This window comes from Amyelois transitella, chromosome 9, assembly GCF_032362555.1.
Source record: "Amyelois transitella isolate CPQ chromosome 9, ilAmyTran1.1, whole genome shotgun sequence".
Taxonomy (NCBI): Eukaryota; Metazoa; Arthropoda; class Insecta; order Lepidoptera; family Pyralidae; genus Amyelois; species Amyelois transitella.
Genome location: NC_083512.1, coordinates 1626264 through 1651971, shown reverse-complemented (window position 1 = coordinate 1651971; position 25708 = coordinate 1626264). Strand labels below are relative to the sequence as shown.

Here is a 25708-nt window from a genome sequence, read left to right as displayed (position 1 = left end):
GCGCGCGACCAGCATTCGACGTTACGCCGTTTTTCTTTTTTTTTAAGTTCATAGTGCATGTTAGTGAGTTTTATTGTGTTTGTGCGTTTTTTGTTTTGAATTTGGAATTTCCTCTTCGGTTGATGGTAATTTTTTTTTTATTTCTTGTTTTTTTTTCGAATAACGGTTTTTGTAAAAACTTTGTTAATTTAATTACTAAACGATTCGTAAATTGAATGAATTACGTGAATATAATTGTTTGTTATTAAATTTAATGATTGTATGTCAAATATAAACCCACTTGTTTCTATCGTTTTGTTTAACAACGGTGAGGTGGTTTTAAAAATAGCTGTGAAGATGACACTATACTTAAAATCTGACCTGATGTTTTGATCCTAATCATTCATCCATAACTCTGATCCAGAAAACCAATAAATATGTACAAAAAAAATCCAAACTGTGACTAATTTCAACCAAATTTGTTGATATTACCTTCTACATTTTTAAAAACGATCAGTATGACTGCAAAATTTAAGTGCAATTTCAAGAAAACATGGTTATCCTAAAATTTGAAGACACATTGTGTTTGTTTATTTTTCTCCATAAAATAAGTTGTAAATCATCAATGATTTACTCCATTAGCGGTATGTTAAACTGAATGTTTATTGTTCCGTATTTACTAACCTATTGTGTGTAAAACTCATTTATTCTTGTAGGTAATGCGTACTTAGTATGTAATGTATTAGTTTTTGTATGAATTACAGTAGGCAACCTCTGACATTTTGTTACTTAACTCATTGCTTCATTCACTTACCGCATTAGTATGTGTAATTACCGCATTAGTTTGCCGTGTGGTTCCCGGCTCCATTAGAAAAAAGAACAGGACCACTCCATCTCTTTCCCATGGATGTCGTAAAAGGCGACTAAGGGATATGCTTATAAACTTGGGATTCTTCTTTTAGGCGAGAAGCTAGCAACCTGTCACTGTTTGAATCTCAAATCTATCATTAAGGCAAACAGCTGAACGTGGCCTATCAGTCTTTTTAACACTGTTGGCTCTGTCTACCCCGCAAGGGATATAGACGTGATTATATGTATGTATAATTGTATAGTTTTCATTATTCTTGTCTAAATCACTTCTTCTTCTTCCTCCTGGCGTGAGTCCCGGCTACATACATACATACATATGGTCACGTCTATATCCCTTGCGGGGTAGACAGAGCCATTTCTACACAGTAAGGCAGTCACTCGAGGAGCTGTTCAAATCCCGGCTACATCCTCGCCTCTTTTCAGAGTCCCGGGGTGAGTCGCAGACGTGTCTGACCTCCACAACCTTTGCAATGGAATCAAACCTTTAATGGATCATGGTTGCACATCTAGTAGTCCAAATGTGCAGGTTTTCTTACGATGATTTTCCTCTCCTTGTGAGCGTCGGTCTGCACTGAAACTAATGAACAGTGATACATGGCCGAGGGAAGAAGTGTGTAATAGAAATGAAGAACAAAAAATGATTCCGATAATAACAACATCTCGATTTATTATAATTAAGATTCGTGACCTCTAGTTAAATGTCACTTAAATAATTCATGATTTCATTGTTATAAGAAAAAAGGATTTGAACCTCTGCCTCCTTGTGCATTACGCTTTTTATTCGGGCACTAATAGTTCAACAATTGACAATATATAGAAGAAAATAAATTTTTTCAATAAAAGATAAACACAGAAACTGAACTATCTATTGATGTTGAAAATTCTTTCATGATTTATAAAACAACGTTCTCTATGAAAACAAACTTTTTGTTTAAACATTCTTCAATGCTGCTTTGAGCCTTGCTCTTTATCGCGCGAAAAGCTATCACTGTTTCTCTTTTTATACATACACATACATACATATTATCACATCTATATCCTTGAGGGGTAGACAGAGCCAACAGTCTTGAAAAGACTGATCGGCCACGTTCAGCTGTTTGGCTTAATGATAGAATTGAGATTCAAATAGTGACAGGTTGCTAGCCCATGGCATACAAGAAGAATCCCAAGTTTATAACCTTATCCCTTAGTCTCCTTTTACGACATCCAAGGAAACGAGATGGAGTGTCCTATTGTTTTTGAATTAGTGCCGAGAACCACACGGCCCTTTTGAATTTTATTATGACGTAAAGCGGGACAGCGATAGTTTTTCACGCAATATATAAAAGGGCGTTGCGCGTGCGATGCCACAACGGCTTGAACGTGTTTCTAGTTCTTTATGACATTACAAAACTAAACCTAGGTTTCCTTTGGGCTCCTCCCTAGAGAGATGAGGACGCAATTAGTTTGTTTGTTTATTTGTAATATCTTTATTGCATAGAAATTTACACAGTAACAAGAAAATAGTACATAGTTATAAAAGAAGCAAATCACTTGCAATGGCGGACTTATCCCATGAAGGGATCTCTTCCAGTCAACCGGCAAACAATAAAGGAACTAGATATTTCAGTAAAATAGTTAGGGGGATGATTCCTTATGACTAAGTATTCTTTACTAAAGCCAGGAGTAAATATGTAGAACTGTACGTATCTCAAAGTCTTCCCTACAAAAGAACACTGACTCACTAACTACCTATTTGATTACTTTAGTCAGTGCAATGACCGTGAAGTTTGCCTCAAGCTAACCTTATTATGTTACTTCCAGTCCAATGATAAAAACAAAGTAACGATTGTCTTTTTATCCCATTCTTTGTAAGACTAATGCCTGTTACTTGACACAAAAAGTAATTTTAGTATTTCCGAATGTAGGCAAAGTATTGAAAAAAAAAAACGTCCCGACTTTTAGCCACACGGGGTTGACAGAACGAGTAGGTAGTCTTAAGATACGAAGACCACCATGGTCACACATCCAGTTGCCTGAATACCCAGGTCTCCTGACGATGTTTATTCCTCACCGCAAGCGTATCGGTTAGTATTCAAACTAATGTACATAACTTCGAAAATAGTTATTGGTACATGGCCGAGGCGGGATTTGAAATTTGAACCTATGACTTTTACGCATCACGCATTTTAACCGGGCAACTTATCGATTTGACCATTGCCGCTCTTTTACTTACAAACGTTGAATTTTAATTTGAGTAAATATTAGTCTTATAACTGAATCGCAGACAGCCAAACAAACAGACATGACAAAATTACAGTAACTTATGTACCTATATATCTGACATACGGAACTATAAGGAACCCCAAAAAGTAATATGGCTGACAAGCTGTCACGAGCGGTTTAATTTGTCCTCGTGAGTGAAACTGATGACTGACTTAAAGTACTTTAATTGATCATTAGATAATCCGCCTTCCCGAAATTTTTGGCAAGACCAGCAAATTAAAATCTTAAACAACATATAAATAATACATGTTGTTTAAGATTTTATCCTTTACTGGGTAGACAGAAAGTCTAGTAGAAACTTATAAGCTACGTTCAGCATTAGGTTTGAGGTATAATTAGGGACAGATTGCTAGCCTATCGCCTAAAACTATCACCACATTTATTAAACTTTCTCTTGCTTAACAATCCTACAATCGTAAACAAAACCATAGAGATGCATCATAAGATTTTAAAGGTAACGAACTACATAATATCCCGTATAAGTTAAAATTATCACCGCTGATTTGCATAATGAGGGTTAAAAGTTATAAAGGTCGCTTTAAGTATAAGTTACCTTTTTAACCGTCAGGTCAGGGGTCATAGTATGTTATTAGATCACTATCAATAAGTTTAATTTTATCTTTGCTGATTCCGTGGGAATTCCCAAAAGTCTTTCGTCACTCCCTTCTTGGTATCAGTTAAGGAAATATCAATTGATTAAAATCCGGTTTGTGGCTCTGGGTTTTCGATGGGGTCATTCGAAATTTAAGGTATAATATTCATTTAAATCATGTTTTGGTTACAAGTTATCGTTAGGTAAAAACATAGTGAGGAAAACTGTACACAACAACTTTGTAGTGTAACCATGATCCAATATGAGTTAGATTCTTCCGCTTCTTCTTCTTTCAAAAGTTGTGGGGACAGTAGCGGAGTCACGTCCAATGCCAATCTAAATTATGGCCAGGCGGTTCATGGCGCGGCGGTAGTGCGCTTGTCTGTGTCACCGGAGGTCCCGGGTTCGAATCCCGGCCAGGGCATGATGAGAAACGAACTTTCTCTGATTGGTCTGGGTCTTGGACGTTTCTCTATACAAGTATTTAATATAAAAAGTATACTTAGTATCGCTGAGTTAATATCTCGTAACATAAGTTTCGAACTTACTTCGAGGTTATCTCAAGCTGTGTAATAAATATAAATATATACGGGACAGATTACACAGATTGAGTTAGCCTCGAAGTAAGTTCGAGACTTGTGTTACGAGATACTAACTCAACGATAAAATATTTTATAACAAATACTTATATAGATAACATCCATGACCCAGGCAAATCAGAAAAAGTTCGTTTCTCATCATGTACTGGCCAGGATTTGAACCCGGGCGTTCCGGTTGACGCAGACAAGCGAACTACCGCTGAGCCACAGAGGCCGTCCCGTATATATGTATTTATTTAAAAAAAAAATACTTTCGCGTTGATTTACATTTTCATTTTTCACTCACATTAGCTACACTTATGTTTACGCAAAATGCGTTGTAGAACTAAATCGATCGATTATTTTAAGGCCGCGCGTGCATTTAGCCCACGTTTAACTGTTATTTTGATAACGCCATTGTTTTTTTAAAAAACAGATTTTTGTCTCCCTCTTACACCAATAAAACATCTAGATTACAGCTGTGTTGATTTCCAAGCTTTGGGTTCGGGAAACTTCAGAGCCTTGTGCTTCTTCCTAGTAATAGTCTTGATTATATCCACCTCTGTGCCGTGTGGTTCCCGGCACCATTACAAAAAAGAATTGGACCACTCCATCTCTTTCCCACGGATGTCGTAAAAGGCGACTAAGGGATAGGCTTATAAACTTGGTATTCTTCTTTTAGGCTAGCAACCTGTCACTATTTGAATCTCAATTCTATCTTAAAGCCAAATAGCAGAACGTGGCCTATCAGTCTTTACAAGGCTGTTGGCTCTGTCTACCCGGCAAGGGATATAGACGTGATTATATGTTTATATGTATAGCCACCTCTCCAGAGAGATCCTGAACCTGGACCATGATCCTGGATGTAAGTCAGGGTTTTACGCAAAGCGACTCCTGTCTGAACTTCGCAACTCTAACAGAGAAATATAACTCATATTCGATCATGGCTATACTACATCCAGTTGCCTGTCTAGATCTTCTCAGGACGCTTTCTTTCAAGTATCGACAACGACTCATACTTATGATATACAACATACATATGGTCACGTCTATATTCCTTGCGGGGTAGACAGAGCCAACAGTCTTGAAAAGACTGAATGGCCACGTTCAGCTATTTGACTCAATGAAAGAATTGAGATGCAAATAGTGACAGTGCTAGCCCATCGCCTAAAAAGAATGCCAAGTTTGTAAGCCTATCCCTTAGTCGCCTTTTACGACATCCATGGGAAAGAGGTGGAGTGGTCCTATTCTTGTTTGTATTGGTGCCGGGAACCACACGGCAAAACACAACTTATGATATACTAATAATACATAACTGAGAATGGTACAAAGCCATGGAAGGTTTAGAACCTGAGCCTTCTTTTGCGTCACACTTTTTCGGGCACCATAACATTTCGGGCACTGACGCTTCAGCTATCTAAGTTTTTAGTAAAACTTTGAGCCTTCTAATCCATTTGGACAATCGCGAAGTCACGGGTGGCCTAGTATCGCCCGGCGCTAGCGTAGCCAACACGCGTGGCTTGATAAGAAAGTAACTACCTATATGTTGAAATAACTCTGTTCTTAGATGATTGTAAAGATATGCTTGAAGGTAATAATTTTAAGAACGTTGCAGACTATGCAAAGATTTCGCAAGCCAAGCTCTCCATACATACATATAATCACGTCTATATCCCTTGCGGGGTAGACAGAGCCAACAATCTTGTTAAGACTGATAGGCCACGTTCTGCTATTTGGCTTTAAGATAGAATTGAGATTCAAATAGTGACAGGTTGCTAGCCTACGTTTATAAGCCTACCCCTTAGTCGCCTTTTATGACATCCATGGGAGAGAGATGGAGTAGTCCTTTTCTTTTTTCTGTTGGTGCCGGGAACCACACGGCACAAAATCATAACTCTTTTTCTAGGTACAATGGGGCATGTAGAAAAATGGGTAACATGCGTTTTATCTCTTTAGTCCCATTGAATTGTCTTATGTGTTGGAACAATTAAGCCGATTTTGCACCAGGAGTATCACGGGACTAGTGACATAATTCTCGACAAAGTTAATTTAGTCTTCTTCTTCCTGGCTCTAGTCCCAGTTGCATCCTCATCACTCTGGAGAAGAGCCCGGGGTGAGCCCTTGACCATGGAACCGGGATTGAGTGAGTCATGTTTTTACACGAAGCAAGTCCGGTCTGACCTCTGCAACCTTTGCAGGGGAACCTAACCCGTATTGGACCATATAGTTTCACATCCAGTTGCCTGAATGTGCAGATTTCCTCACGATGTTTTTCCCTCACCGTAAGAGCATCGGTTAGTATTCACACTAATGTACATTACTCCTAAAGTCATTGGAACATGGACGAGGTGGGTATCGAACCGGTGCCTTTATGCAAAACACACGTCCTAACCTTACCGATTCGACCATTAACTCTCTACAAAGTTCATTTAGTGAACCAAATTTATCCAATCTCAAAAGAAATTTTATCGTTACTCTAAGGCCCGCATGGCACCCGACCATTATAAATTCAAGGACTGGTACCATAGCAGTCATCAATCACCTACGACCTTGTACTCCGTTACGGCTAACCACGATTATTTACTAAACTTGGACGTATGTATAGTGTGGAGAATATGCCCCTCCTATTCCATATTATGGGTACGTAACCAAGTGGCCAAAACCAAACAAACACATGAATCCTTTGCGTATATGTATGTATAGATATTTTACAGCATTTTATATATTGAATAACACAATAAATTTTAGCCGGAAATCTAGAACGATTATGTAGTTTTAAATTATATTAGGTACCTTTTTTATATTGTTTCCCACTTCTTATATGTACATAAATGAATCATAATAGTTTATGGTATGAGATATTTATTTGTCAAAAATATATTTTTTTCATGACACAATATTTTTTTTACAATTCGATAGTTTACACATAATGTACTAGTTGCTTATGTTAACTTTTAACAATATAACGGCTTACTTAACTACTCAACTGTAACTTCAATATTAATATGTCACAAGAAATCATTCACAAAATCACTTCTACAAACTGAAACCACACTATATTTGCAGAAGGAAATGAGAGATGCACAACAAATGTAACACCATTAATTCGTCTACAGCTTTAATAACAAAATCAGCCGACGGTTAAGGCCACGGAGTGTTTTACGTAACATAGATGAAGCCCCTCCCATTTAATGAACGCTCTCTCTTTAGCTACGTACAAGTTCGCCGGTTACGTTGCAAACCTAAGTAACCGACCATAACTGCAGATTATCTTCAATTACTTTTGTAATTACAGCATATCTATAAAGAGATGTACATACATATAGTCACGCCTATATTCCTTACAGTGTAGACCAACAGTCTCGAAAAGACTGAAAGGCCACGTTCAGCTGTATGGCATTATGATGGCATTGAGATTCAAATAATGAAAGGTTGCTAGCCCATCGCCTACAAGAGGAATCCCAAGATTATAAGCCTATCCCTTAGTCATCTTTAACGAAATCCATGAGAATGATATGAAGTGGTTCTATGAGATGTATATATACATCATTTTATCTTCTCCAGCCAAATGTTTCTTGTAAAACTTTTTTTTAAGTTATCCAGGTGAACAGGCCCTATCTTTTCTAGAATATGATAGCACCCAATCTGAAGGTTAAAAGCTATCACAATTTTTATCAACATAATGTTAAACAAAGTCACTTTCCGCGTGTGTCTGTTTATTTGTTAGCCAAAGTCTCATTAAACTAATAGATATAAAGAAAATTTTGAGACGTTATTGAATAACCAGCTTTAGTCCGCCATTTTGTAGCTTCCTAGTTTCTTTATTTGTCTAGTCAACCCTATCCGTTCTCGTGGGAATTTCTAAGAATTCCTATGGGAACTATATCAACTCCGTTCGATTGGAAGCAGTTACGAAGTGAATTGGTGGGTTTTCTTCATATACTTATCTAAATATTTGTTTTTATCATCTTTTCTTAATTTTAAACAAACATATCACGACGCCTCTTTCTCCAGACTAGTATACTTCTTTTGCTTAATTAATCTGTATTCCTCAATCTTTTCATGCAAATTCATCAGTTTAGTTTTGACGTGACCCATGACTTGACTTTGATTCGACCAACATTAGTACTTATTACGTTATGTCTGTAAAATTGGTTTTATTCCGTCTAAAGTTTACAAAAGCGATAAATTTTAAAAGTAACGAACGCCGGGAATTAAAACTATGGTATTTCATTGAAAAGAGAATATTGCATCAATGTTTACAAAAAGCAATGTATTGACGTCAACAGCTGTTTATGCAACTGCATTCAACAAATTCTTTGAAATTCAGTTCATTTTTAACTAAGAAGATGAAAAGTGGTAGTAACATAAAATGATTTTGGGGATTTTTTTTAGCACGATTAGTCAAAGACCTTCCTATCATTCCTCCATCTGACTATCAGAATCAAGAGGAAATTTCACTCTTTTGTCGTTGATATACCATATAGTCGAATAAAACGCTTCGATAGTTCCTTTTTGGCTCGAGTAGCTAAGGTGTGGAATGAACTGCCTGCGTCTATATTCCCAGACAAGTACTTACTGTCCGCGAACATTCAAACCTAGAAAAAATGGGTAGGTATCTCTTGGATAAGCATGTAACATATTCGTCTTCATCATCACTTGCCTATCCAATATTGAATTTAAAAAAAAAACTACATCATTTCACTTGCCGTGTTCACCGCACACTTCTTTCGCTTCATCCACAGTCAAAACTCATTTCATGAAAGCTTATAGGCTTTTGTTAGGTAAAATATGCATATTCCTAATTGTGAGGTAGGTCTTAGTATATCAAATAGGATTGATAAACCGTAGACGTCAATAAATCATTATAATTGTCTATTTAATCGATAACCGCCGTGTTAAATTACTTCACCGATTCAAATAACTATTAAATACAAACAATAATCGATTATTAAACGGCCAAGTCATTGTTTTCGGTATCTAAACGATTTTGTATAGTTTACGGACGTCATGATGAGAGGTCTTTATTAAAAGGTCAAAACATAAAACAGAGAAAGAGATAGATATTGGTCGCTTACTTGCGACTGCACTTAAGTTGCACTTAAATATTGGTTTTCTTCACGACTGGAAAGGGTTCCAAGTAAATTCATGAAGTGACCCCCGTCAGAACTCCCTAACCCTAAGGGGATCATGATTGTATAATCCTTAGGTATTCGTAACTACATACATACATCACGCACTTCCTGAAGAGTAGGCAGATACATCTTTCCACTTCCCATGATTGTGTATTTCTCAATCATCAATCTTGTGTCGCGTGGTTTCCGGCAATTTGGATTGGAATACTCCACATCATTCCCATGGATGTCGTAAGAGACGACTAAATGATAGTCTTATAATCTTGGGATTCCTCTCGTAGACGATGGGCTAGCAAGCTATTTGAAACTCATTTCCATCAGAAAGAGATACAACTGATCGTGGCCTTTTATTCTATTCAAGACTGTTGCCTCTATCTACCCCGCAAGGGTTATAGACGTGGCTATATATAAGTATATATGTATAAATCTTTTCATGCAATTCAGTTGGTTGTACGGTATGCTCAGGAGATAGCTATAACACCCCACCTTGATGTGTTGTACAGGTATCTTCTGAACCCTGTGTTCTCCTTTCGTCTGTTTATAATAGTCCTAAGTAGTATTAAATCTAATCCTACATACATACATATCATCACGTCTATATCCCTTGCGGGGTAGACAGAGCCAATAGTCTTGAAAAAATCTGATAGAGAATCCCAAGTTTATAAGCCAATCCCTTAGTCGCCTTTTATGGAAAAGAGATGGAGTGATCCCATTCTTTTTTCTATTGGTGCCGGGAACCACACGCACCAATCCTTACTCTGTAATTTTGCACTAAACAATAGCGTGTTGAAGCTTCATGAATCCCACATAAGCTATTACGGAAGATTGCTTTGATTAAGCCAAATAGGCATGAATACCTAATCTTAATACTAACCCAATGATGCACTATCATCTACTTTATACATTAACTTGGATTATTCCGTACAATATGGAGATAGTTTCCGTGATGGTGATAATTGCTGATGATTCTTCCTTTTTTTCAGAATGATTTGACAGCATGACCCTGTCGAACAGCCGCCAGCAGTTTCTGGCTTACGAATCTCATGGCCCCGACGACATACAATATGGCCGAAGGGGGGGCATTTTCGTAACTACCTGCATTTGCGTCACCTTCATATTGGTCGCTGTGGTGGCGGCCGTTCTGGTTGGCCTGATAACGTACTTCATTACGTATTTTAAGGTAGGTTTATTCTCTTTTTAGGCAACTTTCAGGGAGAACGATCCGAGTTTTAGACCTACATTCAGTGCGACCCCGAGCTACTCTAGAATGTTTGTTTGTTTAATATAGACCGACTATGGTCTAGAGTTTGTTTTACCATGAAATAAGTCGTGAAACGGGAACGTTTCGGATATGAGTAGGTATGAGCGATATCGTGCTAGGCAACTAAAATCGGTTCTTCCGAAATTATTTAGTAAGTCAAGTCACTAATTGCATCACTGATAACATGTTCGTGGATAAAATGATAGTTAGGAATTCTTAGAAATTGGCAAGATAATGTGCCATTTGTCTCGTACCTATGATGGTCTCGTCTCGTAAGTACAATCTGATAATGCAAAGGTCACCTAAATATATAGTCATAAATGAGATAACTCGGCTTATCGACGAATTTAAATAATTATCTCCGTAACGTGCCCCATTTATCGTTCAGGGGCGGAAGCAATGAACTAAGGCGTAAACTCGACCTTTGACATCATAAACTTCGCCGTGTTTTGAGTTTAAAAAATATTAAACGTCAAAATGACAATCGTGAAACATTCAGACAAGTGCGCGAGATTTTTGAGGAAATAAATGTTTAAAAATTAATAAATAGATTTAAAATTAATTAAAAAACGTGTGTCAAAATGAGGAAAGACGTGTAAAATTGATCTGCTGTTATAATCTTTTAAGTTTGCATTTTTTACTGTGATATTTTATTTGTTAAACGTTATGTATTGGAGATTATTTTATGTCGTAGTTTTAGGCGTAATTCTAAGCGGAAAATTCGCTGTAAGTATCATATTGACTCTTAAAATGTACAGGATTGTCCTATTTTCTATAGATTCTACATAACTTTATTTATTTTTACAATAATTTCGTTAAAGTGTATTTCTTTTCTCTTAATTCAATGAAGAGAATTCTTTGCTTGCCGGCCATAAGTCCTTTAGGAACCCAATTCTTACCTCGTTAAATTAATTTATATCCATATCCCATAATATAAGTGTAATATCGATTGAAAAGTTTAATTTATGTTATCAGACCTACCTAATTAATCTGTTTTTATACATCTTTTATTATTTCAGCTCTCTAATGCCAAACCAACAGAATTTTGGGATGAAGCTGAGCTCTTCACTCAAAACAGCTCACCTTCGCCAGACCTGCGTCTCCCATCCACCATAGTGCCAAGTTTCTACAGATTAAAATTAATAACGGACTTGGAAAACTCAAACTTCAGTGGAGAAGTTCACATAACAATACGAGCTAGTCAGAAAGTTAAAGAAATAATACTTCACTCAAAGAATCTCAGTATTAATGATAATGCTATTCTAACTGAACAAATATATGAGAAAGTTGAAACGATACACCGAACTAAACGGCAAGTTGAAAACACAACTATTCCCGAAACTGTTGCCGTAACAGAAACACCCATTAATCTGAATGAAACAGCAACAACTTTACCACCAGAAATCAACACTGTGCCAGCTTTATCAGAAAATGTAACAACTTTAAATGTAACAGAATCTACAACAGTCTTGCTTCCAATAGCCGAATATATTCCTAACAACGTAACATCTGTTGATGCTGTTGACACTCAAATAACACATAGTAGTGTGCGTAATATAAAGATTATCTCTATAACACAAGCATCCGGAGACAGAATGATCTTAAAATTGGCCACGGCACTTACACCTGATGTGGATTACACTTTGCAGTTGTCATTTAACGGAGCTATTTCAAATGCTATGACTGGTTTTTATAAGAGCACGTATACAAATAGCATGAATGCAGTCAAGTAAGTAAAGCATTTTTAATTACAATTTATTAGCAAAAACTTTAGAATTTATTTATGTATTCATTAAATACATCTTACAAGCTAACAGATATAACATCCAAAATGCTTATTATTTTGTTATTAACATTAATTGATATACATACATATGTACATATAGTGATGCCTATATTCCCTTGCGTAGGTTGACAGGACCAACAGTCTTGAAAAGACTAAAAGGCCACATTCAGCTGTATGGCTTTATGATAGAATTGAAATGAACAGCAACATGTTGCTAGCCCATTGCCTTCAAGAGGAATTCCGTTTATAACCCTATCCCTTAGTAGCCTTTCACGACATTCATAAGAAAAAAAGAATTAAGAAGTGGTTCTATTCCAAAGTGCCGGAAACCACACGGCATTTAAATATTAATTCCAGGAATTCTTCATCATATTCCTTAAACAGCAAATACAAACATATAATCAACCTCATTATCAATATCTACTTTTTACTATTATGAAATATACCATGAAAACTAATATTAATGTGCTGTGTGGTTCCCGGCACCAATACAAAAAAGAATAGGACCAATCCATCTCTTTCCCATGGATGTCGTAAAAGGCGACTAAGGGATAGTTTTACAAACTTGGAATTCTTTTTTAGGCGATGGGCTAGCAACCTGTCACTAGTTGAATCTCAATTCTATTGTTAATTCAAATAGCTGAACGTGGCCATTCAGTCTTTTCAAGACTGTTAGCTCTGTCTACCCCGCAAGGGAGATAGACGTAACCATATGTATGTACTAATATTAATTTTGCAGAAAATTGGGTGTAACCCAGTTCGAACCCACTTCAGCCCGGGCAGCCTTCCCGTGCTTCGATGAACCGGCATTCAAAGCCAAGTTTGAGATCAGCATCGCCCATCCGAATAATGTATCCGTACTATCTAACATGAAGGTTGCTGCGCAGGAGCCAATGTGAGTAGATTTCTCATTGTTTGTATGGTAAAATTTATATAGATAAATAACTAATAAATATAAATGGTAGACTGTTAGATAATGCTATTAGCATTAAGTCCGCCTATTGTAATTGTTACAATAAAGAATAAATAAATAAATAAATATAAATATATAAAGGACAAATTACACTAATTGAGTTAGCCTCGAAGTAAGTACGGGACTTGTGCTAAAAGATACTAACTCAACGATACTAAGTATATTTTGTAATAAATACTTATAAAGATAAAAAATCGAAGAATTTAGACCAATCGGAGAAAGTTCGTTTCTCATATCCTGGCATTCGAAATCGGGACCTCCTGTCACAGACAATCACACTTTTGCTGCTGCACAGAAAAAATCAAAATTTAAGAAATGATTAAAGAGGGGTAAAGCCTAGTTGATAATAAAAAGTATATTACTAGTTCTACATTCATTCAGGTTTTTAATGTAGACAATGTGCATTCGTCTATGATTTAGATTTAAGAGATCCATATTTGTATATTGACGTCCGATGAAAATGCTGCAGTGTAGTTTGTTCCGCCGCTTCTTCTACACATGCGCTTTGAAAGCGGTAGTAGTTATAATTAGATTTTAGTGATGTGACGTCAATAAGTGATACCTTGTACCTATCCAATTTTGAAAATAAATCTATTATAATCTATGCAATTAACATGGCACACTGTTTAAAAAACTTTTATTTTTTTCTCCACAGGCCAGAACTGCCCAATTGGCAATGGACACATTTCGAGAGATCCGTGAACATGTCCACTTACCTTGTCGCATACGTACTATCCGACTTCAATTACCTTGAGACCAGTTATGTGAGCAAAGACAACGTTACTAAAACCATAAAGATATGGACCAGGCCGGAGCTGATACAGAAAGCGAATTATGCCTTGAAAATAACCCCGAAACTGCTTAAGTACTACGAAGAAGTTTTTGGTGTGCCTTACGCTTTGGAGAAGATAGACTTGATCGCTATACCCGATTTCTCGAGCGGTGCTATGGAGAATTGGGGGCTGATCACTTTCAGGTAACTCTTTTTATTGTTCCCTGCTGCAAGATCAATTATTATTAATGTGATGGTGGACTTATTTAACTAATTTCATGTCATTGATACTTTAATGTGATACTGGACTTTTTGACTAATTTCATGTCATTGATACTTGATACTCAATTTACATTTAAATTCGGAATCCCCAACTCCAACATCAAAAAAGTTTCATAATTTGTACTGAGAAACAGACCATTGTTTACTTTTAAATTACGAATCTCCATCTCATTCTGCCAGTTTTAGTCAAACGCTATTCAAATTCCGAATTTCTATCGAATTTTCACACCTAAATAATGAAACTGAGTAAATATAATGGTCTCGCTCTAACGCAGAGAAACGACGCTGCTATTCGACGAGATAGATGGAGTTCCTCGCGACCGCCAGAACGTGGCGATAGATGTCGCTCACGAGCTCGCTCACCAATGGTTCGGGAACCTCGTCACTATGCGATGGTGGACAGATCTGTGGCTCAATGAGGGGTTCGCGACTTATATAGAGTATGTTGGAGTTGATCACGTGAGTACTTTTTTGTTCTTTTTTTTAATATAAACTTTTTTCTCCGGTTTTTTCCTCTGTGTGTGTACATCTTTCTCATGGATGTCGTAAAAGGCGAAAGGCGACTAAGGGATACGTAGGTATAGTCTTATAAACTTGGGATTCCACTTCTAGGCGATGTATTAGCAACCTATCACTGTTAGAATCTCAATTCAATTTAAGCCATACGGCTGAACGGTTTTGAAACATTAGAGCTAATTACTGTCACCATGTAGCAAAATCGCTCAAAATTGCTCCAGCACTTTGGTGATATAAATACCTTTAAAAGAATTTTCAAGACTGTTTAGGAAGCTCTAAAACGTTAAAACTTTACGCAATAGCAGCTTATGCGACTTTTGTAGTACAAATCTGTCTCATAATAGAGTTACAATACCGTTATAGCACTATATTTATCAGTTAGTTAGTAATGCGAAGAAAGTTATATTACATTAATTTCAATACAATTTAACCTGTTTTCTCTAGATTGAGCCCGAATGGAACATGCTGGAATCTCTATCACGGGACAAAATGGACCTCCTTCGTTCTGACGCATTGAAAAACACCTCGCCCGTTTCCCGCCAAGTCGTTGACGCATCGGAAATATCGCAGAAATTCGATGAAATATCGTACACTAAAGGAGCCAATTTGATCAGGATGCTGAACCATACGATCAGTGAAGAGCTTTTTAGGAAAGGATTGGTCCATTATCTCAAGGAATGGTAAGTATTTATTTATTTATGTGTAAAATGGAAGACCAAGAATAACCGATGGCTCTTACGGTGAGGGAAAACATCGTGAGGAAACCTGCACATTCAGGCAACTAGATGTGTTACCATGATTGGTCCAATACGGGTTAGGTTCCCCTGCAAAGGTTGCGAAGGTAAGATGAGAGTCGCTTCGTGTAATAAGTTTTAATCTACATACATACATATAATCACGTCTTTATCCTTTGCGGGGTAGGCAGAACCAACAGTCTCGAAATGACTTAAAGGTCAGCTTCAGCTTAATGATAGAATTGAGATTCATATACTTAGTGACAGTTTGCTAGGCCGTCGCCTAAATTAAGAACCCCAAGTTTATAAGCCCATCCCTTAGTCGCCTTTTACGACCACCATGGCAAAGAAACGGAGTGGTCATGGTCCTATTCTTTTTTCTATTGCTCCTATTTTTTTTTTTTCTATTGGTGCCGGGAACCACACGGCAATTACTTATTTTTATCTCCTTAGGCAATACACAAACGCTGAAGAAAACGACCTATGGCAAGCCATGTCTACGGCTACAGCTGACCAGCCGGAGTTCAATGACCTCTCGCTAGTATCCTTCATGAACACGTGGACACGACAAGCGGGGTACCCCGTACTCAATGTGAAGAGGAACTATGATACTGGCGAAGTGGAGTTGAGTCAGGTTGGTGTTTTAAAATTAAAAAAAAAATAAATAATATTTTATTTAACTCCACAAGTTACACAATAGGTAACACATTAATAGTAAAAAAGAGAAAACAATTACAAAAACTTGTTGGAGTCCTGGAGACTCAAACTAGGCCGGAACCTGTATCTTGGGTCACCAGGTCGTTGTTACTTCTGATGTTACAAATGTGAAATTACACAGTGTTCTTTTATACATACTTATATCTATTTATTTATTTTATTATTATTTTTAATTTTTTTAAGACATGATGTCCAAAATGCTCTCCGTAGCCTAATAATCTAAAGCAATGAACCATTCTTTAAGTTTTAGTTGAAATTTTTTTTTCTACAATGGTTGGTGTTCTATTTTATAATGATGAAAAATTAAAAAAATACGATGCATTCGATGTTAAATTTCAAATCTTTTTGGCTCATGTTCTGTATTTAAAAATAACGAAAAAGAGGTGGTTGTTTTGATTTCTTTTCAAATGAGAGGGGTTAGTATTGGCGATGCTGATCAGCCGGAGTTCAGTGACCTTTCTTCAGTATCCTTCATTAGTACGTGGTAACGTTCATGTTAAGAAAAACAATGATACTGGCGAAGTAGAGTTAGATTTGTGTTCTCAGTTTAAATATTTGTGAAAAAAAGATGATGTTGGGGTGTGTGTTGAAAGATGTGTTTTGATTCGTTTTTCAAATATAGTTTAAATGTGTCCAGTATTATTCTCTTTTTTATTGCCACTTGATTGTGTTCCCAATATCATATATACCTCAAGCAATAGGTATATACAAAAACAATTCCAGTTTCCATATTTGATAAAGAATTAAATATTTTGTTATTTTAATATTTCTTTTTGTTCCTGTTCTTATTTTAGAAACTCATATTTATTATATTTTAAAAACTACACGGCCACCATAGAGAAATTTCACCCTCTTTTATATTTCAGAGGCTGTTTACAAGCACCAAAGCCCCTTATAAGAAAATGGTAGACCAATTATGGGAAATCCCCATAAGTTACACATCTGTCGATGCCCCATTAGCAAACTGGACTACTAAACCGAGAGTGTGGCTTAAAGATCGGTCTAAAATATTCTCATTGCCGGTGGAAAAAGATCAAGCTCTTTATGTCAATGTAGATGCTGTGGGTAAGGTTTCTTTTTGTATTTTTTTTTAAATAAAACAATCATTGAAATGATTTTGCCATGTAGAGGAGTAGTGTAAAGAGAGTTTAGAAGTCTTTAGTTCTTAGTTCAAGTCTTTTTTTGAAGTGAAATTTGTTCTAATATGACTTACCTACATTAAATTTGAACTTATTCTTTATCGCGCTGAAATATATTTATGCGTTTTATTGTACTATCAGAGCAGACAAGGCTTTCTTAATTTTATATCTTTTTAGGCTTGAATTCTCATGTCAGAGTCATCATAATCGTTCCTTCCTAGGATCGATATCACATCAATATAGTCATTTTAAATTCATTTCACCATCGAGTGTCACTATTTGAATCTCAATTCTATCATTGAACCAAATAGCTGAACGTGGCCATTCAGTCTTTTCAAGACTGTTTGCTCTGTCTACCCCGCAAGGAATATAGACGTGACCATATGTATGTATGTATGTATCGAGTGTCAGAAACCAAATAAAAACTAACATCAATTCCAGGCTACTACCGCGTGAACTACGACCAGAAGAATTGGGAGCTTTTGAGCAAAGCTTTGAAATCTGGCGAGGTCAAGTCTCCAATAACGAAAGCTCAGTTAATCGATGACGCCTTTAATTTGGCCAAAGCTGGGCAGCTTAACTACAGTTACGCCCTGGGTTTGACCACGTGCGTGAAGAACGGTGAGAGTTCGAAGATCGTGTGGGATTTGCTACTGAACAATATGGGCTTTTTGAAGCACAATTTGAAAGCAACGCCTGGTTACGTTTATTTCCAGGTATTTTTATTTTTGTATTTTTCTCTAATGAACTAATGATTATTTCCTTCAGAGTGTTTTGAAATTTAATTGATTTTGACTTCATACTCGTATTTGAAAAAAAAACCTTCGATGTATGTATCGAAGCAAAGTCTTCGTGATTTTAACCTTCTTGCGTCGCTATTAAGCGCACGGATTGATGAAAGCAATTTCTTTTTCTTTTCCATTCCAGGATTACATGAGAATTCTTCTAAAAACCCAGCTGTCCCGTCTGAACTACGGCCTGAACAAACCTAAGGACGATAACGAGGCCTTCTTGATAGAAAACCTAGTGATGTGGGAGTGTTTCATGGAATCCCCACGTTGTCTCGACTGGGCCAAACAGGAGTTTGAGAAATGGGCTAGCCAGCAAGACTTGAGCGAAAATCCGTGAGTTATATTGGCTCTGTAATCATGATCATGCTGTATATTTTTCAAATCCGGCTCGAAGGACTAATAACATTTTTGGTCCTTCGCGATCCGGATTGTGAAAGAAATAACACGCTTAAAATTAAGAACAACCGTTCGCTGGAAACGTCGATGTTGCGATGTTATGAATTTATTGTTCATCGAAATTATGCCAAAATTTAGTTTTAATTAAATTCTATTTTTATTAAATTGTTATCCATCCCTCGCTTATATGATATATAAATTTCATTGAATAAACTTACCTTCCAAATTTCATGACGCATATAAACCAAATGTGACATACTCACGAACATAACGTAATTTCCCTACCTTATAGAACCTCAAAAATAAAAACCAGTACTTTGTTCCAGAATCCCAAGCTACCTCCGCTCTTTAGTATACAACATCGCCCTAAAACACGGCACTCGCAGAGAATTCGACATCATCTGGTCCGCCTTCATGAACGCCACGGACCCCAACGTCAAGAGCTTGCTCATCACCAGTCTGCCTTCCACCAGAGAAGAATCTCTTATCAGCACGTAAGTCTTCTTTTACATTGTTTCAGCTTTTCGCCAGTAGCAGCGACGATTTGTTTCTTATACCGCTGCCTTAAGATGTACGGAAAAATTGAAAGCCATTTCTCTCGTCACAAATTGGCGGAAGTGGTTGTTTTTGACCACGCTTTCGAATGCTCCCTCTTCTTTGCTTTACTTTGGACTCGGGGTGAAGGGGACTGTGACATTTCTACGCTAAGAGCCAATAGGCTGCTATTGGCTCTTAGCGTAAATTCTAAATCGCGCAAGAAAAGTTTTTATGCACTGGTGTTTAAACACAAAATCACACACAGTACCGCCCGCTTTAGTAGTAGTAATTATGAGGGTAGTTCGCTTTTATTTTTAAATGATCACAAATTGACTTGTAATATATCGCTCAAATTCTTCGCCTCCTTCCTCCTGGCTTAAGTACCGGTTGCATCCACACCCCTCTAGAGATGCCTTTGACCATGGATCCTGGATTGGTGAGCCAGGTTTTTACACGAAGCGACTCCCGTCTGACCTCCACAACATTTGCAGGAGAACTATTGGATCAATTATGGTTACACATCCAGTTGCCTGAATATGTTTTCCCTCACCGTAAGAGCATTGGTTAGTATTCAAACTAATGTGCATAACCTCGAAAATAGTCATAGGCACGCTCAAATTCAATTCTCTTTACAGATTACTAGAGAAAAGCCTATCAGAAATCCCCAAACAGTACGCCGTGGCCGTATGGAGTGTCGAGTCTTCAGTCGGCACTAGAATCGCACAAGACTTCCTCATACAGAACTTCGATAGAGTTTACGAGAAATTCACGGAAATGGACGCGTTCATGTTCTCGAACGTTCTCAACGGCGCGTTCGGATTCATTTCTAGCGTCGATGAGTTGAATAAGGTATGTTTGTACCATTAAATTACCGCAATATAAATTGCTTAAAACTAAATTAACTGCCACTTCCAAAGTGTCAGTGCAGAAGGAGCGGTATCAAACTGCACTGCAGCATTTTACCTATGAGAGTTATGTAACATCTGTCGACGCCCGCCGATTGTAGTCTTCGTGATTGTATGAGCGGGGTAGACATCTAATATTTCATGTATGAATCCGCCGTGATATATATCGTGGCGTGAGCTTGTCCGATTGTTGTAGCGCAAGGGAGAGAAGTGAGCGAAGCGCGCGGTACGCGGCCGTGCGCCCGCGCATCCCGCAGTGCCCCCGCTGTGTTCCCCGCTTAGGAATGGCTCCCAAATGTTGGGGAGCCGTGACAACATCTATTCACAAAACCTTACTCTCTTTCTCACATTTTTAACGGGTGAATGATAATGGAAGAAGTGTATTAGAAATTTGTCTAGAGTGGGATCTTTTTGTGTCGAACTCAATGTTTCAACATAAAGAGATCCACACCTACACAAGAGTGGAAGGTATTTTAAAAAGTATGATAGACTTTGTGATTGTAGATGAAAGATTGAAGAACAAAGTGCTGGATACCCGTGCATATCGCGGTGCTGGCATTGACTCGGACCATTTACTGGTGATATCCCGGATAAGGGGTATCTTCAATCGCTGGCGGCACAGGGTAAGGGAGCAAACCAGCGCTTTGGAAAGAGTAAAAGTAGAAAATTTGCAAGATATGGATGTAGGTAAGAAGTATATTAATAGACTGAAGGATGAATTTGAAGATTTAGAGGAAATGAGCGATATTGAAGATGGATGGAAGGAATTTAAAGAAAGAATTGTGAAAGTAGCTGTTGAAGTGTGTGGTGTAAGTAGAAGAAGGAAAGGAAAAAATCACAAAAATGCGTGGATGAGTAAAGATGTGCAAGAACTTGTGCGATTAAAGAAGAAAGCATGGCTGGATTTGTTAGCAGCAAAAGCTAACTTAAGAATGCAAGAGGTTATAGATGAGGATGTGAATGAAGCACGTAAGGAATATAAGAAAATGAAAGATTTGGTTAAGAAAGCTGTGATTAGAAAGAAAGAAGAGTATAAAGAGGATTTTGATAAAAGGCTATCAGAAGACTTTCAGTCAAATCTGAAAGTATTCTGGAAATCCGTAAGGTCAGCCCGAGGAAATACTATAACCAGAGAGCTGACTAGGATCAGATGCCAGGATGGTAGCGTTGTGAAAGGAGAAGAATGTGTACTAAAGATATGGAAGGACTATTTTGAAAGTTTATTTGAAAAAAAGGAAGGAAATAAGAAAGATTTTTGCTATAGCGAAGAAAAAGAGAATGAGATGGAAGACGAAATTGAAATGTTCGAAATTGTGGAAGCACTTAAGAGTATGAAAGCGGGAAAGGCTGCTGGGTGTGATAGAGTGTCGGTCGAGATGCTTAAAGCAGGAAAAGGCGTAGTAGCTAGTCAGTTGTACTGCCTTTTCAATTTGTGTTGGAGAAGCGGCCGAGTACCAAAAGATTGGTGTAAGGCTGTTATCGTGCCACTTTACAAAGGAAAAGGGTCACAGCTGGACTGCAAAAATTATCGTGGTATAAGCCTGCTTAGCGTCGTCGGCAAATTGTATGCTAAGGTATTGATTAATAGAGTCAGGAATGAAACTGATGACAAAATATGGGATGCTCAAGCGGGATTTCGAAAGGGAATGGGATGTACTGATCAGGTCTTTTCCTTGCGGTGCATAGCCGAAAAGTTTTTGGCCAAGAGTCAAAAAGTCTATTGCACATTCGTAGATCTGGAAAAGGCCTATGACAGAGTTGAGAGGAATGAATTGTGGTCAGCACTTTCTATGCATGGGGTGAGCAGTCTCTTAATACGAGCACTGAAATCCTTATATGAGGATTCGAGTGCTTGTGTCAGGATAAACGGAGCGCACACTGAGTGGTTTAAGATTGAGAAAGGCGTTAGGCAAGGATGTGTTGCGTCACCGTGGCTGTTCAACCTATTTATGGATAGCTGTTTGACAGATTTGAAAGAGTCTAAAAGTGGATTAAGGATGAATGAGTTACTCGTCAAATGTCTGCTCTATGCCGACGATCAGGTTATACTGGCGTCATCAGCGGAGGAGTTACAGGAGATGGTAAACTGTATGCATGAAGCTTTAAAAGAGAAAGGAATGAAAGTGAACGTAAGTAAAACTAAAACACTGGTTTTTGAAATGGAGAAAGAAATGACAGCATGTAATATTTTGATTGGAGGAGAAAAAGTGGAGCAAGTGAAAGAGTTTGTATATCTAGGATCAAAGTTTACATCAGATGGCAAGTATGATAGTGATATTGAAAGGAGAGTGAACGCGGGGAACATGGTGAATGGAGCTTTGCATGCCTTTATGAGCAGTCAGAAACTATCCAAAAAGGCTCGACTGGCTGTGCACAGGGGCGTGTTGGTCCCGACATTAATGTATGGGAGTGAAAGTTGGGTATGGCAAAAGAAGCATGAAAGCAGAATAAATGCAGTGGAAATGAGAGCGTTAAGGAGTATGATGGGTGTGAAATTGAGTGACAGGATAAGGAACAGCGTGATAAGGGAATGTTGTGATGTGAAAGAAGATGTAGTTACAGGAATAGAAAAGGGTATGTTAAGATGGTTCGGTCATGTGGAGAGGATGAATGAAAGCAGGTTGACTAAGCAGATATACAAGGAGAGTGTGGAGGGAAAGGTCGGAGTGGGAAGACCTAGACGAACGTATCTTGATCAAATTAAGGACGTCCTGGTAAAGGGTCAGGTCAAAAGTACCCGAAACCGCCGAGCTTGTATGAAGAGAGTTATGAATGTGGACGAAGCGAAAGAAGTATGCAGAGATCGTGGCAAGTGGAAAGAGGTAGTCTCTGCCTACCCCTCCGGGAAAGAGGCGTGATTTTATGTATGTATGTATGTATGTTCCCAGTTGCCATCAACCGTATCCATATTGTTACAGCTGAAATCGTTCGCGATGCAACACAAAGACAAACTTCTTCCGATGTCGCAAACGCTCCAGAAATTGGTTGACACGGCCACTCTGCGCATCGATTGGATGCAGAGACACGCGAGGGATATCAACCGGTGGTTCCAGGGCTACGTCACGGGTATTTCTTAATTTTTATTTATAACGGACTAACTCCGCCCGCGACTTCGTCCACGTGGAATAGTTATTTTGGGCATCATTAATGATATCCAAAATAACTATTCCACGGGGATGAATAATTTTCCCCCGTTTTTTTTCTCACATTTGCCATTATGTCTTTGATCGTTATAGTTGCAGCGTGATGTTATCCTACTACTATTATAAAGGCGAAAGTTTGTATGGATGTATGGATGTTTGTTACTCTTTCACGCAAAAACTACTGAACCGATTACCATGAAATTTGGTATGTAGGTAGCTGAAGACCCAGAATAACACATAGGCTACTTTTTATCCCAGAGTTCCCGCGGGATTGATAGGGTTTCCATGCGGACGAAGTCGCGGGCGGCCTCTAGTATAGCCTAAAGCCTTCCTCGATAAATGGTCTATACACGCAAAAATAATTTTTCAATTCAATTTCTTTTTTATTTACACAAAAGACGAACGAATCGTATCATTGGTAGCCACTCAAACACAATATTAATTTGTTCGTTCAGGTAAAAATGAAAGCAACGATGCCGACGTCACAACACCACCACCAATCAGTGAAAAAGAAAATGTTATTACCAACACAACATTCAGTATTCCCGACAGTGCTGCCAACACAACGGAGCCAGTACCCAACAGCGGTGCCAACAGAACAGACGTTACCGAGAGCAGTGCCAACGTCAATCATAGTGTCAATGTCACCGAATTTATGAATAATACAACAGAAAGTACAACGGAAATTTCAACTAGTCCATAGAGTTAAACCTTTTTTTTTAATATATGTGTTTTTAATTTTTTTAAAAATTATAGGTATTTATCATGACATGAATACAAATGCCTGCGTGTGTAATTTTTTCAAATACAGAATACGGGAGTCTCATATTTTTACTGAATACAATAGAATTATTTAATTTCTCCCGCTTTTTAAACACGTATTTGTAACTTATTAAAAATAAAAAAAAGGTAATTTCTTCCACTTTTTTAAACACATACTTATTTTGTAAATTATTAAAAATAAAAAAATGTAATTGCTTCCTCTTTTTTAAACAACTATACATACCTTTACATTCCTCTTTATAAATGTGAATATGTTATAATGTACTCGTATAAAGAAAAATATGTTGTTCTCTATAATTAATTTCGAAAATAATTCTAGTCAAAATCTGGTGCTGTTTCTATATTATTAATAAATAATAAGCAAAACAGTGCGCATGATATTTGACTTATTATTAAACTGAATGATGAATATAAGTAGATTTGATATAATATATTATGTATAGGAATCTTTACGTGCATTTCAGTAATAAAAATATAATGGTGAGATCTGCTTTGTTCAGTATGTTTATAGTTTTCATTGTATATTCTTGTTTGCAAAAAAAAAATATATATATTTAGTCTTATCACTAAAGTGTGTACTTACCAAATTCATATTTTTTAATAAGATTGTATTTAATTGCTTTTAATATTAAGAAAATTGTAATTGTTACAACACTAAATTGCTGTGCAATATAGTAATTTAAAATTTCTTGCAAATATTTATAGAATAATTTAACACATATTATGTTATAAAGTATTTATTTTTATTGAGTAACAGATTTCTCTTATTTTTTTTTTGCTATTATTACATCACAATAGGTAATTTTTTAAATAAAATTTTTAAGGCATCACATTAGTTTTAAGCCTGTCCAATTTACAGTAGATAAGTGAAGTTTTATTGATGTTGCACTTTTTTGATTACTTAAAATTACCAGTAAATAGTAAAAAATCTCAATTCCATATAGTAGTTAACTGTTTACTGGTGAATTTATAGTAAGTAGTCCTTTGTTATATTTAATTTCAAAATGTTATATGTATGTATTCACTCATGATTTTTTCAAGATTTAAGATTTTCATGTTCAAAAACAGTATAATAAAACATTTTTATTCGTACATATTCATTCGGTTTTTTTTCTTTCGCGACTTCTCATTTGAAAGCGATTAAAATTACTAGGATTAGTATCCTAACGAGAAAGCTTTGAATAAACAAATTAAAATGTTTGTTATAATTATGTAAAGAACATTAAAATAAAACCTGTTGAATTACCTATATGGTATTTAATATATTTGTTGCCAACACCAATTTAGAAGAATTTCAAAAAGTAATCAAGATAAAGCTTACTCAGATCTATAGAAATGAAGAAAAATGCGATATGTACTTGAAATGAAATTATTGTTAGTGTAAAGTTGCTTCATTTAATTTGGTCATGAATTCTGACTTCATTCTTTAACAGTCCAATAGAAATTAACAACTGAACTCGTGAAACGGAAAATTACAAAAGTAAGACGAAACACTCTGACCTTGAATAAAATCAATAAGTGTGAAAGGGACGCACGTTCGCGCACACCCTCGAA

General features: G+C 36.9%; 1 protein-coding gene across 2 annotated transcripts; it reads left to right on the top strand.

Annotated features, from left to right (window-relative positions):
• On the top strand, positions 1–24194 carry LOC106130358 (aminopeptidase N-like). 2 transcript variants are annotated; one of them, XM_013329181.2, is made up of 15 exons: positions 1–125; positions 10403–10599; positions 11700–12409; positions 13206–13361; positions 14095–14415; positions 14769–14952; positions 15454–15689; positions 16197–16377; positions 17327–17525; positions 18041–18315; positions 18527–18723; positions 19113–19280; positions 19959–20172; positions 23147–23294; positions 23827–24194. In XM_013329181.2, the coding sequence occupies exons 2-15, from the start codon at positions 10417–10419 to the stop codon at positions 24072–24074; spliced, it is 3420 nt and encodes a 1139-aa protein (XP_013184635.2). In that variant the 5' UTR covers positions 1–125; positions 10403–10416; the 3' UTR covers positions 24075–24194. The 2 variants fall into 2 exon arrangements, with proteins under 2 accessions (XP_013184635.2, XP_013184636.2); XM_013329182.2 differs by lacking the exons at positions 1–125; positions 10403–10599 and adding an exon at positions 11114–11406.
• Positions 24195–25708: the final 1514 nt, after the last annotated feature.